The 23,815-nt window shown below is 44.2% G+C and overlaps 1 protein-coding gene across 1 annotated transcript; it reads right to left on the reverse strand.

The window, feature by feature from the left end:
- Nucleotides 1-3,515: 3,515 nt before the first annotated feature.
- Nucleotides 3,516-7,038, reverse strand: SRP9 (signal recognition particle 9). The gene is made up of 3 exons (XM_069954455.1): nucleotides 6,865-7,038; nucleotides 5,782-5,850; nucleotides 3,516-4,216 (listed from the first exon to the last, which is right to left on the reverse strand). Exons 1-3 carry the CDS (start codon nucleotides 6,934-6,936, stop codon nucleotides 4,097-4,099), a joined length of 261 nt encoding a protein of 86 aa, XP_069810556.1. The 5' UTR covers nucleotides 6,937-7,038; the 3' UTR covers nucleotides 3,516-4,096.
- Nucleotides 7,039-23,815: the final 16,777 nt, after the last annotated feature.

Below are 23,815 nucleotides of genomic sequence, written 5' to 3' on the forward strand. Positions count from 1 at the left end.
ATTCCAATGCTCCAGGTACCGTGTTGCTCTCTGGTGGTTCCAGGGACAGGCCATCAGTAAATCATTGACCAAGTAGGTCACTGCTCCGGATAGTTGATTGGCTAAGGGGCTAGGTCTGAGGGCACATCACAGATAGCAATGAATTGCGGAGACTAAGTACTGGAAGGTCAGTTGCAAGGAACTAGGGTATTTGAGTATCACTTTGGGGTATTTTTATGCCACCCTCAGCCAAAACAGCCAAACAAAAATTAAAAAAATAAAAATAATAATAATTAAACATAAATGGATGGATCAGAATTATTTGTTCTTGTGTAGTACCTCCTCCCACCTGCAGGTGCCAGTATTGCTGCACTGATTTACATGATACCAGAAAGAATGTTAATCAATAGGTAATCCCCACATTGTGAGGCAGCAGATTATTATACAGGTATATGATACACTATAATTACACACCAGCCTATTCATGTTCCAGGCTATGGGCCCCATTGTGTTTTAAACTATACATGTGTGAATGGGGGGGGGAGTAAATTAGAAGGAATATTTCATTTAAAAAAAAAATGCACCACATATAAAATTATTACCCATTACCTAAGGCAGCATCTCCCTCAGCCACCAATGGGGGGAACTTCATTGATGTCAATTATTAGAGCTATATCACCTAATGTACTGTCAGCTCCCCCTAGTGGCAGGGGATGACAGTCAGCAGCAGGTAACGCAGGATCATACTATATACCAGTGCTTCTCAATTCCAGTCCTCAGGCCTCACCAACAGGTCATGTTTTGAGGATATCCCATACAAAGATCACCTGTGATAATACCTGATGCACTGAGGATAATTATATCACCTGGGAAATACAAAGGAAATCCTCAAAACATGCCCTGTTGGTGAGGCCTGAGGACTGGAATTGAGAAGCACTGATTTATACTAAGGATTTCCTGTGACACACTGGCCATTGCAAAGCTACAAACCCCATCATGTCCTGACCGAATTGTAGTTTTGCAGCAGCTGTGAAGCGACTGGTTGGGAACACTACTACACATTACCTGCCACAGACCCAGTCAGCAGTATGACCATTGCATATTTTTCTGTTCAACATCAAATGAACATCTTCAGGCTGAACAGCAGCCACATCTCCGATCCTTATAATAGCTTCAGTAACCTCCAATGAAAACCTGTAGACTCGCTCACCTGTATTCAGGAGTATCACATTAACCTGTCCCCCTCTGCCTACCAATCAGCTCACACAGGGATAAGCTCAGCTATACACACAGACCACCCACCCCCCTCAGGGAAGGAGGGCTGGCTCATCAAAAATAAGACCCAGCACCATTTATATATCACTCTGCTGTACATCCACCGACAGCTGCACTTCTAACACTAGATGGGGTTCAATGGAATTAAACCTTATGGCTCCTGTACTGGGTGTATATACACAGGACCACGGATCTCTCTGCGACTTCGGCAGCACTCTACCACCAATAGGTGGCACTAGAGAGACAGCTTTCTGTCTGGAGGAGAGTTAGGCCAAATTCACACAGACGTATACACAGCGGATTTCACGCTGCGAGTTCGCAGCGAAATCTGCTGCGGATAGCTCCCCTGTCACTTCCAATGTGATTACATATTCACAGCGGGATTGTCATCTTGCTGCCAGTATGCAAGTCCCGACCCCATTAACCCGCTGCGGGCCCAGGACGATACATTACCTACACCACGATACAGTCGCATCTGAGGCTCCTGGAAGTCCCGCGCAGCCAATCAGTGCACGGCCTCAGACATGACAGAGACCTGGAGAATTTTGGGGCCTTTTTTTATTTGTTTATTTTTTTTTTTTTTTTTAGAGATTATACCATGTCACAGAGGCCTTGCGGTGCCAAAATGTTTGTGTTAGAGTACAAACACACACAGCAGATACGCAGCAGATATGCAGCAGATACGCAGCAGATTTGATACTGTGTTCAGTTATTTAGATCTAATCTGCTGCGTATCTGCTGCGTATCGCAGCAGTAAATACGCAGCGTATAAGCCATGTGTGTTTGTACCCTTAGACAAGTTGACGTTTCCATCCGTACCATTCTGGGGGACATGTGACACCCTGATCATTTATTAAAGACACAATTCAGCACCTGTTTTTTATTAAAAAACAATTGTGTACGCCGTTTACTATAGGTCGGTACGATTACAGTGATATCCATTTTATATAGCTTTTGTGACAGTTTATGGCATTTATACTTGCATATTGTAAGAGCAGTAATATTTTTATTTTTTCGCCAATGAGTTATGTTATGTGGTACACCTTTTGGGTACATGTGAGGTTTTCATAGCTTTTCACTATTATTTTTAGGGGGTGGGATTAACAAAAAAAAAAAAGTTAGTTTTTTTTATGTTTTGCAGCGCTAATCGGGCAGGATAATTAATGTAACGGGTTAATAGACGGACACATCGCATCACGGACGCAGCAATACCAAATATGTGTATCTTATTTATAGGGGATGATTTATCTGACTTATTCATTGTGTGTGTGTGTTTTGTTTTTTACTTTCACACAAACACTATATATATATATATATATATATATATATATATATATATATATATATATATAATTACAGCACATGATCTGTGCTGTAATGCATTATATAGTGAATGAGCTATCAGCATTACAGCTGACAGCTCATTCAAACGAATAGACCCCTGCCAGGGGCCTGATCGTTATACCATAGCAGCCCAGACGCGTGGGGGTCAGAGGGAGTGGATCTCCCTCTGGATGGCCCATAGACGCTGTAACACAGCCTCCTCCTGATGCCCAATTGCCACTTACAGCATAGGCCACCAATGTCTGATCAATGGGCTCTGAACCAATCAACTGCTTGGTGGAGCAACACCACCAGCACCCATACAGAGCAAACAGTACTGGATGCTCTGTGCCATCTACTGTGTAGTGGTGGGATAGGACACTGCAGCTCAGCTCCCATTCACAGCAATAGAAGCTGAGCTGCAAGACTCTCTACGACTACTACATGGCTTGTGGCACCACTGGCAGAATATGGATGCAGCAGATGCACCAGTCAGATATTGGCAAGGCCTTTAACATTATAACCCTGGAAAGACACCGAGGGTAGCTTCACACACACTGTATCGCAGCAAATTTGATCTAAATAACTGAAGACAGCATCAAATCTGCTGCAGATCCTGTACATGTGAACGCACCCTAAAGCGGATTCTTGACTATGGACATACCAAAAGTATCTGATGGCTGGGGGTCCCACCTGCACCTATGTCGAGGTTAACAACCCCTTGAGGAAATGGAGGCCAAAAACCAAAAAGTCACATTATTTGCTTTCCTGCAGTGCTATGTATGTGGCTGGGAGGCAGTTTGCTGCACTAAAAGCCCCCCCGCCCTTCTACCATTCAGTCCATAACATCACAATCCTAGCAATGCTAAAGCCTGTCTATACGGCCAAGCCCCAATCCTAGTTTTCAGTCACACACTCCAATACATAAAAGCATCAACTACTTAAGATTCACATTTATTGAAAACCCATAAAAATATTCCAAACTTTCCAGTCAATGCCAGCTGGAATAAAACTCTCAAATAGGTCCAGGTCCCATAGTGTACAGATGGTGAGCGTGAATCTTTGCAAGGTCCTGACTACATACGTATTCTTGTTTGCAACAAAAAAAATATAAATTATACGTTGATTGAGTAACGTTTAATGTTCTGGAAATCACCCTGGAAACAAACTCTTTGTAAGGCATTATATGAAGGGGGGGGAAAAAAAAGATTTTCTAACATCTCGCCCCTAATTCCTACTTACTCTGGGGGGTGAAGCATCCACAGGAGAATTCCCATATCCTGATCTATTACCAAAAATAAATAGCAGCTTTCACATGAAAGCATAGAACTTCCAGACTTTCTACTATTGCGGATAAACGGGACTTTTTTTTTTTTAACGATAAATAATTTTTTTTAATTTTTTTTTTTACTCATTTTTCCTTTTTATATATCAGTCATTTTCTCCTTCCTCGTGGAGCACAGAAAAATAAAGAATAAAAAAGTAAAAACAAATTGACGACTTTTCTCTTTTCCCCAGCTCAGTCGGTTTCCATGGAGGTGCTGCGGGATTCCCTCGCAACCATTAGTCGCATCAACTGACTGTGGAATTTCTCGATCTTCTTCACGTCCTGAGCTTGATCCGTGCTGTAGAGTAAACACTGGAAGAGAAGGGAAACTATAACTCATCTATACAACCATATACTTCAGTTAAAAAATGACCCCCATATGTCTCCATGGTGACAGACTACAAAATCCCTGTGCAGTCTGATCTTCCATCTGCCTCCCTATTGTCTCAAGAATAGAAGACAGGGGAAGTGGAGTTTCTGGATCACACAGTAGTGCATTCTTGCTTAGTGCGCTGCTGCTTGTGCTACTCCAGCATCCACTTCTCCGGTTCTCCCGTCCAGCCACTGTATCTTCAGGCTGCCTCCTCCAGGCCAAAAGAGGCAGGGCCTGAAGACACAGCGACTGGGTGAGAGCAGGATCACAGACGCACTGTAGAAGGTAAGCATCCACAGCTGTGTGATCTGTAAACAGACAAACACCGCTCCAGTTACTGACTGGCTTGGTCGGCTGTGACGTTGCAGCCGGAAGGGCCGGGTACATGACCTACCCAGATTCCAGCCAAACATTACATTTGGTGGCCATCAGCAGGACCCAGGAGCGACGATACGGAGGTACAGGGACTGGTAAATTTACATTATTATTTTCCTGCGCCCAGTGCAGCCCCACCCCACCTGCCCCCCTTTTTCCTTTTTTTCAGTTTGCTGTATTAGAACAATAAAAATGATTACTGCAAAATAACTCATAGCAGGACGGTAAGTTCTTGTACATCTATGACTTATCTGCACTGATGTAGATGAAACTACAATAAAATTTCCAGAATATCGTTAACATGGAACAGTAATCCCCTCAAGGTGGCCTTATACTTATAATAGCGATCAGCCAAGCAATTCCACCAACAGCTCTCTTTACAGAGGTCTCCATACACATGAATACACAGCCCAGCCAAATGTTTGTCTGCTCTCCATAGAGGAAGGAGGTGGTGAGCCATAGCCTGACAGCTCTGGCAGAGGCTTATTCCTCTGAAAACAAAAGGATTAGAGAGTTGAAAATCAACATGTCTGAGCATTAGAGACCTGGCAATGTCAGATCATCGGGGATTAGGGTAGATGATAAAGCAGTAGTATTTTCACAAGGGACAGCTGTCCAGAACTGTATGGACAGTCAAGAAATAAAAGAAGGAAGCCCTGATTTACTTTTCAGACACAGTGTGAACCCTCTGAAGGAGTCAGACAGGCTCAGGATATATGCGCACAGTCCGGCTCTCTGCTGCACAGTAAATAAGCAAAGCTGCACCCCCACTTTCCTGCGTTCCAATCTGGGGTCTCAATTACTGGAGACAGGCTGACCCGCATAGGCAATGAACAGCAGTTTGTAGAGAAGGAAGACTTATAGGCCAAGACCTTAGAGCTGTTGTTCTGGAATAAGGAGTCATTTTGGTAAATGAAGAGACTTACAAATATGTTACAGATTACAATGGTTATTCACAAGGTGGAAAGGTTTGTATTCCTTCTTGATTAGAAACAATGTGACACAAGAGTAGACCAAAACAAACCAAGTCCTTTCTACAATTCCTTTTAGTTCAGTACAGGATATAAGTTCTGCAGGGTGTACAGTGCAGGAGTCAGACCCTATATCATCTATAGTAACTTATACTTACCACTACATCATCTGTGACTTTAATGCGTAAACTCCCATCACAGTGTCTGTACTTCAGCACCACCCGGACCTACGGAGAGAAGGAGGTATTAGGCTCTGACTATGGACCCATACATTTAACTGGCCCATTCACACATCCATGATATTAAAGGGGTTATCCAGCACTACAAACACATGGCCACTCTCCCCCTACTGTTGTCTCCAGTTTGGGTGGGGTTTTGAAACTCAGCTCTATTGAAGTAAATGGCGCTTAAGTGCAAACTGCACCTGAACTGGAGACAGCAGTAGGGGGAAAAGTGGCCATGTTTTTGTAGTGCTGGATAACCCCTTTAAATTGGTCTGTGACAACTAAAGATGCAGATCCTATATCATGCATATGCTGCCCAAGCCTACAGACATGTGAATACAGCCTCAGTCTAGGCGCAGTAATGAGCAGCCAGACACAGGAAGGGAAAGCATCAACTTTATTGCACGAAAACTATTATCCTAGGAAACCTCTTCACATAATAATTTTAGTGCAAACTCCTCTGCTGCCACCAACATTTCTCTTGAGAACTGCAGGGCTATCCAAGCTTAGAAAATCATGGCCGCTTACTTCCAGAAACAGCACCCCTTCTGTCCTCAGGTTGGCTGTAGTTTTTGAAGCTCGGTCCTATTAAAGTGAATGTAGCTGAATAGTAATACCACACACAACCTTAGGACGGGGGTGGAGCTGTTTCCAGTAGTTGTGTTTTTTCCTAATCCTGGATAACCCCTTTAAGTCTCCTCAATCTTGAGGTCTCAGCAGTTGGACAATACATATAGCCATACACTAATATTGTGGGATACCCCTTTAAGAGGCCATGCTAGGGTCACATGACCAGTCGCCCCCCTACATAAGATCCTAGGGCTCCTACATGCCTCTGGCTATAGGGGGTGCTCTCTATCTGCAGCCTAGGGAGCCATCTTCTCTTTATCCCAAGGCTCAGGGTATTTAGACTGGGAGTAATGGCGACTACATAATAGAATTCACCAAATCCTAGTCACACCTCAGTGACCACTATAGCCGAGCCCCCCGCTCCCCAGCCTCACACCCCGCTCTCACCTTCATGGGGTCGGCCTGGTAAAGCTTCTCGGCGGCCCGGCTGAACTCCTCCCAGGTGCGGTGGTAAGGCATGATGAGGCCGCGCTCGCTGGATGGCTCTAACAGTCAGGGAAGCCGGGAGCACACATCAGCATTCCCGAACCACATCAGCGGCGCGTCTGATTGGCTGTCGGCTTGACCTCCGACCAATCACAGAAGAGTACTTCCGGGGCGCCGGAAACTTTGTGGTATCGGGCTGAGCAGACAGTCTTTTATCTGAGACTCTATGATAAAGATGCTTCTCGCCCTTTAGTGGTAGATAGAAGCAGAGCACAAATACAGATTATGAATGGAAGGCAGCAGGCTGCGCTTTACACTGTTGTCTGTGGGATTAAAAAGGACAAAACACAATAGTAAAAAAAAATCTAGCCTATAGACTGAAGCGTCATGTAGACTATTGAAAGAAAGCTGTATTATGGGTGAGAGACACAAGCAAACAGTTCAAGTAAACAGAACCAATATCACCATAGGACTCTATGGTCAGCAGGGTTTGGTTCACTTAACTTCACTGCACTATGGTACATGGGGCAGTATGGCTTGATCAATTCATACACAAAATTCTGATGTGTTTTTTATTTAGCCTAGGGGCATTAGTATCAGCCATAGGTGTGAGGTGCAGCACTCTTTTTCTTCCCTGAACCGCATTTTGTTTCTCTCTTTTCTCCGTGTATTGCACTCCTCCTGGTGAGACCCACATGACCGCAATTAGCAGGAGACACCTGAGTGCACATGGTTTTAATCCCTCCTGTTTTTTCCCATTCTGTTTGCTGCAGCTATGGTGAGTGTAATTCCTTATCCAGACTTGTGCTGCTTGGGGGCGACCTTCTCCGCCGGCGGTGCTGGCCGGGTTCTGGTGTGGTGTTTTTGGGTCTGGTCCTGTGGCATGGGGGTCGCAGGGCCGTCCCATGGCCCCCGTTCCCTGGCTGTGCGTGCCTGCGGGGTTGGTGGCCACTGACTGGCACGGTGTGGACTTAGTGTAGGGACCCATGTGTATCAGATACCTGCACGATGGTACATGGGGCAGTATGGCTTGATCAATTCATACACAAAATTCTGATGTGTTTTTTATTTAGCCTAGGGGCACTAGTATCAGCCATAGGTGTGAGGTGCAGCACTCTGTTTCTTCCATGAACCGCATTTGGGACCAAGCCTGTTTGGGCCTTAATGACCAGGCTCATTTTTCAAAATCTGACCTGTCTCACTTTATGCGCTTATAGCTCAGTGATGCTTTAACGTATGCTAGCGATTCTGAGATAAACATATTCGTAAACATATTTCACTTTTTTAGGGGGCTTAGAAATATATCAGCAAATTATCAAATTTTCATGAAATTTCCAAAACTGATTTTTTTAGGGACCAGTTCTTTTTATGTTGATTTTGGAGGCTTGTATACTGGAAACCCCCATAAGTGACCCCATTTTGGAAACTAGACATCTTAAAGAATTAATCTAGGGGTATAATGAGCATTTTAACCCTACAGGGGCTGGAGGAAAGTATTCACAATTAGGCCGGAAAAAAATGGAAAATAGAAATTTTCCAATAATATATTTGTTAAGATTAAAGTATCTTGTTTTCATAATAAACATGAGAGAAAATGCACCCCAAATTATGTAACGCAGGTTCTCCTGAATACAACGGTACCCTATATGTGGGCGTAAACCACTTTATGAGCACACAGCAGGCCTCAGAAGGAAGGGAGCGCATATTAGCATTTCCAGTTCAGATTTTTCTGAAGAAATTTCTGAGTGCCAGGTGTGTTTGCAGAGCCCCTGTAGTGTCAACAGAATAGAACCCCCCCCAAAAGTCCACCCATTTTGGAAAGTACACCCATCAAAGAATACATCTTGGGGTGTGGTAACCATTTTGACCCCACAGGTATTAGAGGAAGGTATTCAAAAGAAGACAGTAAAAATGAAAAAATAGAATTTTTCCAATAACATGTTTGTTTAGTTTGAAATTTCTCAATTTCACGAGAAACAGGGGAGAAAACTCACCCCAATATATGTAACGCAGGTTCTCCTGAGTAGAACGGTACCCCATACGTGGGCATAAAGCACTGTGTGGGCACACAGCAGGGCTCAGAAGAGAAGGAGTGTCATTTTAGTTACAGGCAATATGTGGGTGTTTACTGGCTATCTGAGGTGGCAACAGGCAATCTGGTGGGGTTATGGGCAATCTGGGGTGGTTACGAGCAGTCTGTGCCAATCTGGGGTGGTTACGGTCAATCTGGGGTGGTCACAGGCAATCTGGGGTGGTTACGGGCAATCTGGGGTGGTTACTGGCTGTATGGGGTGGTTATGGGCAATCTTGGGGTGTTTACTGGCTATCTAGGGGTGGTTACTGGCTATCTGGGGTGGTGATGGGCAATCTGGGGGTGTCCACTGGCTATCTGGGGTGGTGACGGGCAATCTGGTGGTGTTCACTGACTATCTGGGGTTGCAACGGGCAATCTGGGGTGGTGACGGGAAATCTGGGGTGGTGACGGGCAATCTGGACTGGTTGCGAGCAATCTAGGGTGGTTGCGAGCAATCTGTGGTGGTTACAGGCAATTTGGGGTAGTTACAGGCAGTCTGTGGCAATCTGGGGTGGTTACGGGCTGTCTGGAATGGTTATGAGCTATCAGGGGGGGATACGGGCAATCTGGGGTAGTGACGGGCAATCTGGGGTGGTGACGAGCTGTCTGGGATGGTTATGGGCTGTCTGGGATGGTTATGGGCTGTCTGGGATGGTTATGGGCTGTCTGGGATGGTTATGGGCTGGGGAGATTACAGGCAATCTAGGGTGGTTACAGGCAATCTGTGGTGGTTACAGGTAATCTGGGGTGGTTAAAGGTAATCTGGGGTGGTTACAAGTAATCCAGGGTGGCTACGGGTAATCCAGGGCACTTGACTTTGGTGACAGGCGTAAAAAAGTGCCGGCACCATTTGGAACAAGCGATCAGTGGTATATAGTATATACCACTGGTCACTGGTACTGGGACCACACCGGGTGGTCACCGATCATTGCCCCATGCTCTCTGCCACCTCCGGTGGTGGAGAGAATGAAGCTTTGATCATTTTTAGGAATCCATCACTGTGAACAGAGTATGTTCACAGTGATGGCGGCGGCCATCTTGGATCAGATGGCCGCCCAGGGAGGGGAGGGTCAGTGGCCAGGTCACTAGGGTTAATTCTGGGGACAGGGGGGGGGCATGTTTTCATCTCCTCTCACTGTGGATTCACGGTGAGAAGAGATGAAAGCGTTCAGCTAAACTGGCAATGTCTGTTACCGGTGGCCGCCGTTATACTGATAATAACGGCGATCGCCGGTGAGGGGACTTGCCGGGACTGACCCCACACTCTGCCCCAACCCCTCAGCTACCTTCGATATCTGAGAGGAGGGGGCTGCGGGCATTACCGGCGCTGCTGCACTATTCTGCACCATCGCCATAAAGAGCTGATGGCAGCAGAATAGAGCCCATTAGTGATCGCCGTAAAAATCCGTATCGGCGGTCACTAATAACATAATACATGTATTCTCTGGGTCACTACGGTTACGGCGATACCACATCTGTATATTTTTTTTAACTATTACCACTTTGGCTCAATAGAAACTATCTTCCTAGCAAAAACCCACAAAAACTGTCGCCACATTGCAAGATCCATAGCGTTCTTATCTTTTGCGTGACAGAGCTGGTTTTGGGCTTATTTTTTGCGGGAAGATCTGTAGTTTCTATTGATACCAAGTTTTATATGTATATGACTTTTTGATCTCTTTTATGACGTATTTTCTAAAGTGGATTGATAAAATACAGCTATTCTGGTACTGTTTTTTTTATTTTATTTTTTTTTTCACAGCGTGTGTCGTGCGATATAATTATTGATATAGTTTTATAGATTGGGTCGTTACGGACGTAACGATACCAAATATGTATAGGATTTGTGTTTTTGATCACTTTTATGTAATGTTTTATAGTGTATGGGGAATGTAATGCATCTTTATTATTGGGGGGGGGAGGGGCTGTGTTGTGTTTGGGGTTAAAGGGGTTATCCAGTGCTACAAAAACATGGCCACTTCCTTTTAGAGACAACACGACTCTTGTCTCCAGTTCAGGTGTGGTTTGCAATTAAAGGGGTTCTCCAGCAAAAATCTTTTTCGTTCAAATCAACTGATATCAGAAAGTTATATAGATTTACTTCTATTAAAAAATCTCAAGTTTTCGCATATGTATCAGCTGCTGTATGTCCTACAGGAAATGTCCGTGTCAGTGCTCTCTGCTGACATCTCTGGCTGAGACAGGAACTTTGTCTCAGTTTTCTATGAATCCCCATAGAAAATCTCTCCTGCTCTGGACAGTTCCTGTCTCGGCCGGTGATGTCAGCAGAGAGCAGTGTGTCAGGCTGAAAATAAAACAACATTTCCTGTAGGACATACAGCAGCTTATAAGTATGGGAAGACTTGAGATTTTTTTGATAGAAGTAAATAACAAATTTATATAACTTTCTGATATCAGTTGATTTGAAAGAAAAATATTTTCACTGGACAACCCCTTTAAGCTCTATTCACTTTAATGAAACTGAGCAGCAAAACCCTGCCCGAGCTGGAGACAAGATTGGGTACAAGATGGGGAACCTTCGTCCCTCTAGCTGTTGCAAAACTACAATTCCCAGCCTTTGGCTGTTCATGCATGATGGGAATTGTAGTTTTGCAACAGCTGGAGGGCCGAAGGTTCCCCATCCCTGACTTAAACCATGGTGTCTTGCAGCCGTAATCCACCTCATTAGGCTGCTTTCACACTAGGTCCTGCAGATTGTGTCCTTGGATGTATATGTATAGGCTGCTTTTACATGAGCGGGTTACATGAGTATTTTTGTGTACATATTACAACCCGACTGCACTTTTATAGGGAACATGTCACCCGGCATTGCGGTGCAGAGCCCACCCAACGCGACCTGGTCCCGGTCACCGGGACGGAGATATCGGCGCCGGAAGGTGAGCTCGCGCTGCATGCAAATTACCAGCGATAAGTCTGATGCCCATAGAGAATGACTAAAGCCATCATTCTCTATGGGCGTCAGACTCATCTCTGGAGCGCGCGCGCATGGCGCATGGACCAACTCCATGTTGGGCAGTGGTGTGGCCAAGGTAACCGTATGATGCCCAGCAGGTATCATGTGCAATTCCTATTCTAATTTATAGGACTTTATATGCACTAAACTGGCTGGGTCTCATGCAGTTTCCTCAGAAATATAACTGTCCAACAGGGAGCTGCGCCAAAGCCCACCTTATCATCACAGCAACATTGGAGGGACACTTTATAGTAAAAAAAAAAAGTATAATGTGTGGTATGATTTTTTTTCTGGATAGGGCCACACTACTGCATACAGCAGCAAAACAAATTGCAACTTTGATGTTTATCGGTGAGCGCAGGCTAAGAGGGCGCTCTTTTGACCTCTGTCCAGTGAATAGCAGCCTATGGATCCATTTGAGAGAAGCTTTTCCACAACATACAGGGAACAAGCCTTATAACCATGTGAAGGTGCCATAAGGCATCATGCACACATAACTGTTTGGTGACATTGGTTATGTGTACAGTATGGCTGCATTGTCTGTAATAATTTTACAATGACATTAGTTATATGTATAGTTTAACAGTATTGTCTGTGCATGCTGAATGCGGGCATTGCTTACGTATATAGTATAACAGTATTGTCTGTGCATGCTGCATGCGGGCATTGCTTACGTATATAGTATAACAGTATTGTCTGTGCATGCTGCATGCGGGCATTGCTTACGTATATAGTATAACAGTATTGTCTGTGCATGCTGCATGCGGGCATTGCTTACGTATATAGTATAACAGTATTGTCTGTGCATGCTGCATGCGGGCATTGCTTACGTATATAGTATAACAGTATTGTCTGTGCATGCTGCATGCGGGCATTGCTTACGTATATAGTATAACAGTATTGTCTGTGCATGCTGCATGCGGGCATTGCTTACGTATATAGTATAACAGTATTGTCTGTGCATGCTGAATGCGGGCATTGCTTACGTATATAGTATAACAGTATTGTCTGTGCATGCTGCATGCGGGCATTGCTTACGTATATAGTATAACAGTATTGTCTGTGCATGCTGAATGCGGGCATTGCTTACGTATATAGTATAACAGTATTGTCTGTGCATGCTGAATGCGGGCATTGCTTACGTATATAGTATAACAGTATTGTCTGTGCATGCTGAATGCGGGCATTGCTTACGTATATAGTATAACAGTATTGTCTGTGCATGCTGCATGCGGGCATTGCTTACGTATATAGTATAACAGTATTGTTTGTGCATGCTGAATGCGGGCATTGCTTACGTATATAGTATAACAGTATTGTCTGTGCATACTGCATGCGGGCATTGCTTACGTATATAGTATAACAGTATTGTCTGTGCATGCTGCATGCGGGCATTGCTTACGTATATAGTATAACAGTATTGTCTGTGCATGCTGCATGCGGGCATTGCTTACGTATATAGTATAACAGTATTGTCTGTGCATGCTGCATGCGGGCATTGCTTACGTATATAGTATAACAGTATTGTCTGTGCATGCTGCATGCGGGCATTGCTTACGTCACGTATATAGTATAACAGTATTGTCTGTGCATACTGCATGCGGGCATTGCTTACGTATATAGTATAACAGTATTGTCTGTGCATGCTGCATGCGGGCATTGCTTACGTATATAGTATAACAGTATTGTCTGTGCATGCTGCATGCGGGCATTGCTTACGTATATAGTATATCAGTATTGTCTGTGCATGCTGCATGCGGGCATTGCTTACGTATATAGTATATCAGTATTGACTGTGTATACTGTATATTGGCATTAGTTATACGTATAGTATGGCAGTATTGTCTGTGTATACTGTATGTAGGCATTAGTTATATGTATAGTATAGCAGTATTGACCCCCATATGCATATATGCCATATAAATGACCCCTGCCTCTGTGCCTCTCAACCCTATGGACCCCTATAGATCAAATATGACTTCATGCAATATGAAGTGAATAAGGATTCAGTATCAATAAGTAAAGGCTGATCCCTTCCGCATTTCTGGTCCGGTGACGCAGTGGTTATGGGGTCTATGCGTCTCGCGTTGTTGTTGTTGTTGTGGTTTTTAAATGATTTTTGATCTGTCAGCGATTGGATAGGAACTTTTATGTCTCTTGCTTCCAGTATCTATTAAATATGTATTAAAACTCCTGTATTATTGAGATGAACATCTCCCGTCAATAATTCATGTGGTAAGAGTCCAGATGCTGACCTTGGCCTTTCTCATAAGGTCTGATATCTGTATATCCTCCTCTATTAATAGTCTGGAGGGCCAAGGGGTGATGACTCCGCAGCAATCACTCTTAGAATGATGATTCAACTCCTTTTCCTGCATTACTGCTATAAAGATATCTCTGAATAGATTTAGGACATGCCTTCACTTTATCTGTCATTATTCCCTAGTAATGGGTCATTCCAGGGAAAAACCAAACTCTGGCCTCCTCAGATATTTTTATCATACTCATGAATACCCCCTTTAAATATAAGGTCGCTTGAGGTAAAATTAAAGGGGTATTCCCCCCAAAATTATTTTTGTATTAATACGCTGCCCATCCATAGCTTTCCATCTTTCCAATATACAATTATTATGGATTCTGCACAGTTTTGCTGTTATCCAGCTGCATTCATCTCCATGGATTGCAGAGAATCATCAGACCTCAGTCCGACACGCTCCCTGCTCCTGGCCCCCACCCTCCGTGTCGGCATCACGTGTCCTCAGTCCCAGCACAGTGAAGTGACTGAGAACACTGATGGGGTGGCTGCTGTTAGAGAGGGAGACAGTGATCACTCACCCGCGGCATAGCCTCCTTCGCACTCATCCGCGGCACCCGCCGCGACAAGCTCCGCCCCCGCAATAGCCAGCGACAAGCTCCGCCCCTCGCAATCGCCTGTGGCAAGCTTCGCTCCCCTCAGCTCTGCTACACCTTCCCCCCAACTCACCTCTGCTACACCGTTCCACCAACTCAGCTCTGCTACACCATTCCCCCAACTCAGCTCTGCTACACCTACCCCCCAACTCAGCTCTGTTACACCTACCCCCCAACTCAGCTCTGTTACACCTACCCCCCAACTTAGCTCTGCTACACCGTCCCCCCAACTTAGCTCTGCTACACCGTCACCCCAACTCAGCTTTGCTACACCATCACCCCAACTCAGCTTTGCTACACCGCCATCTCAGCACCGGTACACCGTCATCGCCAACTCAGCTCTGCTACACTGTCACCGCCAACTCAGCTCTGCTACACTGTCACCGCCAACTCAGCTCTGCTACACTGTCACCGCCAACTCAGCTCTGCTACACTGTCACCGCCAACTCAGCTCTGCTACACTGTCACCGCCAACTCAGCTCTGCTACACTGTCACCGCCAACTCAGCTCTGCTACACTGTCATCCCCAACTCAGCTCTGCTACACCGTCACTTCCAACTCAACTTTGCTACACTGCCATCTCAGCACCGCTACACCGTCATCGCCAACTCAGCTCTGCTACACAGTCACCGCCAACTCAGCTCTGCTACAGTCACCGCCAACTCAGCTCTGCTACAGTCACCGCCAACTCAGCTTTGCTACACCGCCATCTCAGCACCGCTACACCGTCATCGCCAACTCAGCTCTGCTACACCATCACCGCCAACTCAGCTCTGCTACACTGTCATCCCCGACTCAGCTCTGTTACAGTCACCACCAACTCAGCTCTGCTACATTTTCATCCCCAACTCAGCTCTGCTACACCGTCATCCTTAACTCAGCTCTGCTACACCGACACCGCCATCTCAGCTCTGCTACACTGTCATCATCTCCTTCATTGTCTCAGCTCTGCTACTTCACCATCATCAGGCAGAAGCATTGCATGATGGGAAATGTAGTTTCCTATCTTGGCTATAGATCGTCTTTTAGAAAAACTTGTAACTCAGGAACGGCAGCAGCTAGAAAGATGGGAGACGTCTCAAAATACTCAGAGGGACTTGGTGAGTAAGGCCAGCTAGGTTTGGGAGCATTTCATTTTTTTAGCTCTTGGGGGGAATACCCCTTTAAATTTTTTGCCTAAACCCTTACAAATTACTAAATTTCTTATAAGTTTCCTCCTGCCCGGGCTATCATATTAGGAGCTTTACAACTAATGCTCTGGATGGTTAGCAGGTTTCCCATGCCCACTCATATAGAAATACTGTCAGTCCTGCTTCCCTCACCCACTTATATATAGAAAGCCTGTGAGTCCTGCTTACCCCGCCCATTTAGAGAAAGCCTGTGAGTCCTGCTTCCTCCACCCACTCATATAGAAAGCCTGTGAGTCCTGCTTCCCCCTCCTACCCATAGAGAAAGCTTGTGAGTCCTTCTTCCCCCATCACTCATAGAGAAAGCCTGTGATTCCTTCTTCCCCCACCACTCATATAGAAAGCCTGTGAGTCCTTCTTCCCCCACCACTCATAGAGAAAGCCTGTGAGTCCTTCTTCCCCCACCACTCATAGAGAGAGCCTGTGAGTCCTGCTTCCCCCACCTACTAATAAAGGAAGCCTGTGAGTCCTGCTTCCCCCACCACTACCAGTCCTCTTCATTATCTGCATGAGCCCAGCAGTCCTCAATATTCATCAGCAGAAAAAAAGCCACCAGCTGCTGATTGGCAGTTATCTATCCATGCTGTGTATAGGCAGTCACCTGTCAATCAGCAGCTGTAGGGCGGGGAAAGGAATATGGCAAGAATCCTATTCTCCTGCATATTAGGAGAATGGCTAAACAAAAGAATGTAAATACTATACCGATTTGTTCAGCATTTACTGTATGTCATTAGTTTATGCTGCCTTCTTTTAAGGCGGAATAAACCTAGTGTCAGATTCCCTTTAAGCGATCTCTTTGGGTCTGATTCTGCAGCAAGTGCCTCCCTTAGGTAATATTTATGACCCAGACATGCATCACCTTCTTCGGTTTCCATTCTCCATCCATTCCCCCACAGCACACACGTTGCCCTTCCTCACAAAAGCATGATGGATCAAAAATTCCATTGAAGTATTTTTGGATGGATTAAGTGAAATTGCTATTTAAAGGGATTATCCATCAATTAGCTAGAATGGAGAGAACAGAGACTGTCCCTGGAGGACCCAGCACATGGTGCTGCACTTACCCTGCGGGGGCGCTGCAGAAGATTTGGGCATTTTCTGCCAGCTTCTCCTGCAGATTACTGAAGGATTACTGAGATGCCCAGGGATTATTATTTTAGGAGGAATGACAAGGGTTTGTTAAATATGAAAAACCCCTTTAAGAGAGATCAATGAATGGCTTAATCTATATTCCCATACTATATTAGCGGTAATCTGTTCTGTTCCTAAAATAGGTTCCACTCTAGGACACAAACAGTAAAGTTATTTTCTTTTCCCCCTTCCTCCGCAATCTTTTCTTCCTGAACCCTCATGTACCACATCGACACCATGCCAAATGGCACTCTCCTCCTGCTCATTCGCTCAGTCTTTGTTGGGGCACTGCACAAGAACAAAGAGCAAATAAACATCCCTCTAGAAATAGCTACCTAAGGGAAGAATCTTAACCCGCTCAGGAGTCCCGGAGCCCAAACTCACAAAGGGAGCTGTTGTTCCAGATTAGTTCCTACGAGCTGAACATTCCTAAGTCACGTCACGTTGGAAAGTAAAAATTCTGGGAAGTGAGCCAACTCCGGGAGTCCAGAGTCAGTGGAGCAGCACCCAGCGGATCGGCACTGTTCTGCTTTATATCCAAATAGTTACTTTTCCAGGTGAACAAATTGGTGCAAAGGTGAAAGGGTTAATATAGAAAGATAATAGAAACAACACTGGTATAATAGTTAGTAGTGGTAGTAGTAGTAGATGTACAGTCTTGTACATAGGGGGCAGTATTATAGTAGTTATATTCTTGTATATAGGAGCAGTATTATAGTAGTTATATTCTTGTATATAGGAGCAGTATTATAGTAGTTATATTCTTGTATATAGGGGCAGTATTATAGTAGTTATATTCTTGTATATAGGAGCAGTATTATAGTAGTTATATTCTTGTATATAGGAGCAGTATTATAGTAGTTATATTCTTGTATATAGGGGCAGTATTATACAAGAATATAACTACTATAATACTGCTCCTATATACAAGAATATAACTACTATAATACTGCCCCTATATACAAGAATATAACTACTATAATTTATAGTAGTTATATTCTTGTATATAGGGGCAGTATTATAGTAGTTATATTCTTGTATATAGGGGCAGTATTATAGTAGTTATATTCTTGTATATAGGAGCAGTATTATAGTAGTTATATTCTTGTATATAGGAGCAGTATTATAATAGTTATATTCTTGTATATAGGAAGCAGTATTATAGTATTTATATTCTTTTATATAGAGGCAGTATTATAGTAGTTATATTCTTGTACATAGGGGGCAGTATTATAGTAGTTATGGAGAGAAAAGTGCAGCTGCACCTCACACTTATGGCTGATACTAAAGCCGCTAAGCTACTTTAAAAACAAACACCAGGAATTTGGTATACAATTTGATCAAACCAATACGCCCCGTGTACCACGTGCAGGTATCCTGGTTCACACGGGTCCCTGTCGCTGACCGGCACAGTGATGTTTTTTGGTTAGGGACTCATGTGTATCAGAAGACCTGCACGTGGTACATGAGGCAATATGGTTTGGCCAAATTATATACTAACTTCTGATGTTGGTTTTAAATGTAGCTGAATAAGCTTTCGTGTCAGCCATGGGTGCGATGTGCAGCCATTTCTGTCTTTTTGGCTTGTGCATATTTTATGTATTCTGTCCCTTTTTTCATTGTGGCTAGCACTCGTGCTTTGTAAGACCCATGTGATCCAAATTAGCAGGAAGCACCTGTGTACATAAGGGGAGGATCTCCTAGTATTCTCCCATTCTACCTGCAGAGGAATGGAGAGAGCGGTAAGAGCTTGTTCACACTTGTGTTGCTTGGCGTCCACTTTTTCCGCCGGTGGCGCTTGCGGGGTCCGGGGAGCCCTTTAGGGTCTGGTCCTGTTGCAATGGGGTTGCAGGGCCATTCCGTGGCCCCCCTTCTCTACTTGCGCACGTTTTGCGGGGATTGTGGTCGCTGACCGGCACAGTGATGTTTTTTGGTTAGGGACTTATGTGTATCAGAAGACCTGCACGTGGTACATGAGGCAATATGGTTTGGCCAAATTATATACTAACTTCTGATGTTGGTTTTAAATGTAGCTGAATAAGCTTTTGTGTCAGCCATGGGTGCGATGTGCAGCCATTTCTGTCTTTTTGGCTTGTGCATATTATAGTAGTTATATTCTTGTATATAGGAGCAGTATTATAGTAGTTATATTCTTGTATATAGTAGCAGTATTATAGCAGTTATATTCTTGTATATAGGAGCAGTATTATAGTAGTTATATTCTTGTATATAGGGAAAGTATTATAGTAGTTATATTCTTGTACATAGGGGCAGTATTATAGTAGTTATATTCTTGTACATAGGGGGCAGTATTATAGTAGTTATATACTTATACATAGGAGTAGTATAGTAGTTATATTCTTGTATATTGGGGCAGTATTATAGTACAGTGATCCCTCAACATACAATTTTAATTGGTTCCAGGACGACCATTGTATGTTGAAACCATTGTATGTTGAGACCAAAACTCTATGGTAAGCTGCTAACTGGTTCTAAATCCCCCAAAATAAGAAAAAAAAGGCAGCTAACTAATATGGATACAGCAAGTCCTTACATACAACAGTCAGAAAGAGCTACAAGACACTCAAATTTCTTTATATATAGATGACTGGAGTGTTTTCAGGTCCTGTACAGATCACATTGGGTCCCACAAAAATAAAATGAAGTTGCCCTCACCTGATGCCCTAAGGCACAACTCATCCTGGCACAGGTAAAGAGCAGAACAAGACATGTAGCATCACACTGTCCTGTGGAGAGGAGATACCAAACAGCCAACCAGTGCATACACTTCACTAATACTGGGGCTTTACCAGTAAAATGGCCACTTTCATTGGTCAATCAGCTAGTTTTTTTTTCCGTTCCACATGTTCCGCAGATCTTAGCTGTCTGTAGCACTGTCTGTTGAGTCTGGTCTCCAGTTATGATGGTCCAGAAAGGAACAGTGTATGTTAAAAATATTGTATCTTGAGCCAATTGTAAGTTGAGGATTCACTGTAGTTATATTCTTGTACATAGGAGCAGCATTATAGTAGTTATATTCTAGGCCTATTTTAAAAACCAACGCCAGGATGTTGGTATATAATTTGATCAAACCATATTGCCCTGTGTACCACGTGCAGGTCTCCTGGTTCACACGGGTCCCTACGTTAACTACACACTGCGTTGGTGAGCGACCGCCAACTCAGCAAAGCGTGCACATGCAGGGAAGGGAGGTCATGGAATGGCCCTGCGACCCCAATGTCACAGGACCAAACCCAAAATGCCCCACCAAAACCCAGCCGGCACCACCGGCGGGAAAGGCTGCCCCCAAACAACACAAGTATGAATATGGTATTGCACTCCCCACTGCTGCTGCTGCAGACAGAATGGGAAAGACATAAAGTACTGACATGTGAGCACAGGTATATCCTGCCAATTTGGGTCATGTGGGTCTTATGAAGGGGAGTGCCAGCTGCTAAGAAAAGGGAGAACTATAAAATACGACATGGATAGAAAGGAGCGGCTGCACATCCCACCTATGGCTGACACTAATGCCGCTAGGCCTATTTTAAAAACCAACGCCAGGATGTTGGTATATAATTTGATCAAACCATATTGACCTGTGTACCAAGTGCAGGTCCCCTGGTTCACACGGGTCCCTACACTAACTCCACACTTATTATGTCACATAAAATACATCACATTGTAACAAGCAAACAAACTTTTTCTTCCTTATCGGTAAGTACACCAGTATTCTTTACACTTTCTGGCAACTAAAAGGTTAAGTCATTAACTGATGTTAATTTCCAGTTATTTTGCAGAGAACAAAAGAAAACAGTTGTGTTTTTCTTTGTTGCTAATAAAAGTTTATACAAATCTTTATGTCCCCAGTTGTGCTAATCCTTTTATATTCTGTTCTGCTTCCTACACATTGACTGTTTCCAGATCCCTCCGGTTATTGACTCCCAGGTGAAAACATTGATCCTTGTGCTCTGGACAATGTATGTGAGTGACATGTGGACTCTGAGATACAGTGAGCATTACCGCCTATCAGCTTCATGGCAAAATCACTGTGTTATCTGCATACATTGTTGCATCTACATTGTTGTCTACTTATATAAAGGAGGCTGATGAAAATTGTAAAATGCTGTCCTCAGATGTCTTCATCAGTGCCATAGACTTCCAATGGAGCAGCACTGGGCATGCTCGACCACTGCTCATTTTAAACTCCTCCTTACTGTGGTCAAGCAGGAATGGGGTGGGGCAGCTCCAAATCTCCATTTTAGTGATCATCTGAGGTCCTGGTGGTATTTATCCTGTAGAATTGCACTACCCTGGTAACATCCTGTTTCCAAGAGTTACTGGTTGTCATATGGTTGCAGTTTTGCTACTTCCACTGACAAACTCAGTCGTAATGGAGATACAAATGGGGAGTGAATGTCAAGGCTGCTGCAGTCTCTCCCTGGCTATATCTCCTAAAACCCAGCAGGTCTCAGCAGTGAGACCTGATGCGATCAGTAACTTTTGACATTTTAAAAAATCTTTAGAACAGTTTTTTATCATTGCTGTTACACTTTTTTGCTTTTGTTTGTATTATAGCCACTGCAGCATGCAAACTGCATTACGTTAACATAGGTGTTGGAGTACTAGCCACAGTCAAAAGTTATTTTTAGTGGTCATAACAGACATACAGCTGGGGGGTGAATGGCAACGCTGCCACAGTCTCTCCCTTGCTATATCTCCTGATCTCAGCAGGTCTCAGCAGTGAGACCCGATGCGATCAGTAACTTTTGACGTGCCTGATGACATACAAAAAACAGAAAGTGCAATAGCAACCTGCAAGTGCCAGAACTTCCCGTACATACTCTCTCCAGAGTACACACGATAAAATCCTGTTCTAACTGTAGTGTCCCAGAACGGATGGTCCACTCAGTTTTATACCACCTGTTTAAAGTATCTCTGTCAAGTATTACACTAAGGGGATGAAGGTGTCATTTGTGTTTTTACACACTAGATGTCTCACGCTTTTCTATAATGTTATATATGAGCACAACGGAGAGGAAAGGGCTGGCTGTTGCAGTTTTGTTCACTGTTCTGTCCAATCACAGGTGCAGGTGCTTCACACCACTCAAGCCACTCACTCTTGTCCTTTCTTACACAGCCCCGCCAATAGAGTTAGTCCCAGTCACCCCTATAAAAGGGTAGTTAGTTTCTGGCGGGAGGTCTTTTGTAAGTGTATGGTGAGGGAGAACAAGATAGAAAAGAGAGTTCCTACTGCAGTGAAGCTCGGCCTGGCTCAGGCCAGGGCCCCTGTTGGAGATGTTGGAGTGCTAGCTATTTTTTTATTTTTGCTTTTTATGCCTAATGACATATCAAAGGTTATTTTTAGTGATAGGGACTCTTTAAAGGGGTTGGCCACTTTATAGTAAAATAGGTCAGTACAAAGTATTAGTAAGTGTGATCACTGTATATATTGACAGCAGCTCCTGTGTACCTCATAGAACTAAAATCAGACTCCCCTTCACCAGGCTGGGCTGCCCTGCTCTGTTTTGTTTCAGTCCATAAAATGGCCGACATGGAGGAGCATGTGACCAGGCCCTGTCCCCTGTGTCCTCCATAGACATATACAGGATCAGTGGTGGACACTGGGGGGCGGGGCCTGGTCACATGCTCCTCCATGTCAGCAATCTTATGGACCAAAACACCACAGAGCAGGGCAGCCCAGCCTGGAGGAGGGGAGTCTGATATTAGCTCTATGAGGTACACAGGGAGCTGCTGTCAGTATATACAGTGAGTACACTCACTAATACTGTATGCTGAGCAATTTTACTATAGTGGCCAACCCCTTTAACATGTAGATTTTCCTAGAGGGTTCGGGAGGATCCTGCCTAGCCCAGCTGCCTTCTGAGGTAGAGGGCAAGACCCAGTTTAGTTCAGACTAGCCAAGTACCTGCCAGCTCTCGGACTGAGCAGAAGTAAACTAGATGAGGTAAGGCTTAAAGAAACCCATCCCTGGGAATGTATCAAGATAACTCATGGTGTTTTTTTTTAAACATTTTCTGGAGTTCTACAGAGGATAAGCTTTACAAGGGACTCTCTCCATTCCTGGTACCTGCACAGGCTTCAGGGCACACAGGCCAGGGCTATGTCATATTGATACAGACCTGCATCCTGCGATAGGAAACTGCAGCTCAACTTTTGTGAACACTACATTCATTTACAATTCATTGGGAACCAATCAGTAAAGATCCTTTTAGAAATGTATTAATTTATGTTAATATAATGGCTAAACCTGAAAACAGGCATAAGCAAATTAGAAATTTTGTACAATTTTTGCGCAAAACACAGGAAAAGTCATAAATATAAAGTCATACATTTTTTAGCAAAACGAGACCGACCAAAGGCCTCAGAAGAGATAAGTCAATGCCAGGGGGTCACTGAAAAGCAAATTATCCACGGACTAGGAGAAAATAGTATAACATAGACTCTCTGCAGCCTGGACTGGTAGTGTGGTGTCCCACGATTAAGTGCCTTATGCACCTGTCGTAAAGTTCTCACTCCAGGTTCAGTGGTGATGAGTTATTTTACAGTTTCGCCACTAGATGCCAGTATCTTCTATATACCTATGTTCTTGTCTACACAGCAGAAGTTAGGAAT

Source organism: Dendropsophus ebraccatus, chromosome 15, assembly GCF_027789765.1.
Source record: "Dendropsophus ebraccatus isolate aDenEbr1 chromosome 15, aDenEbr1.pat, whole genome shotgun sequence".
Classification (NCBI taxonomy): Eukaryota; Metazoa; Chordata; class Amphibia; order Anura; family Hylidae; genus Dendropsophus; species Dendropsophus ebraccatus.

What these genes read in the sequence shown, in the direction of transcription:
- SRP9 (XM_069954455.1), bottom strand. Translation starts at nt 6,936, where the DNA reads ATGCCTTACCACCGCACCTGGGAGGAGTTCAGCCGGGCCGCCGAGAAG. An exon ending in ACCAGGCCGACCCCATGAAG is followed by an intron (nt 5,851 to 6,864) that starts GTGAGAGCGGGG and finishes TTCTCTCCGTAG; the next exon opens with GTCCGGGTGGTGCTGAAGTA. An exon ending in AAGTCACAGATGATGTAGTG is followed by an intron (nt 4,217 to 5,781) that starts GTAAGTATAAGT and finishes CTTCTCTTCCAG; the next exon opens with TGTTTACTCTACAGCACGGA.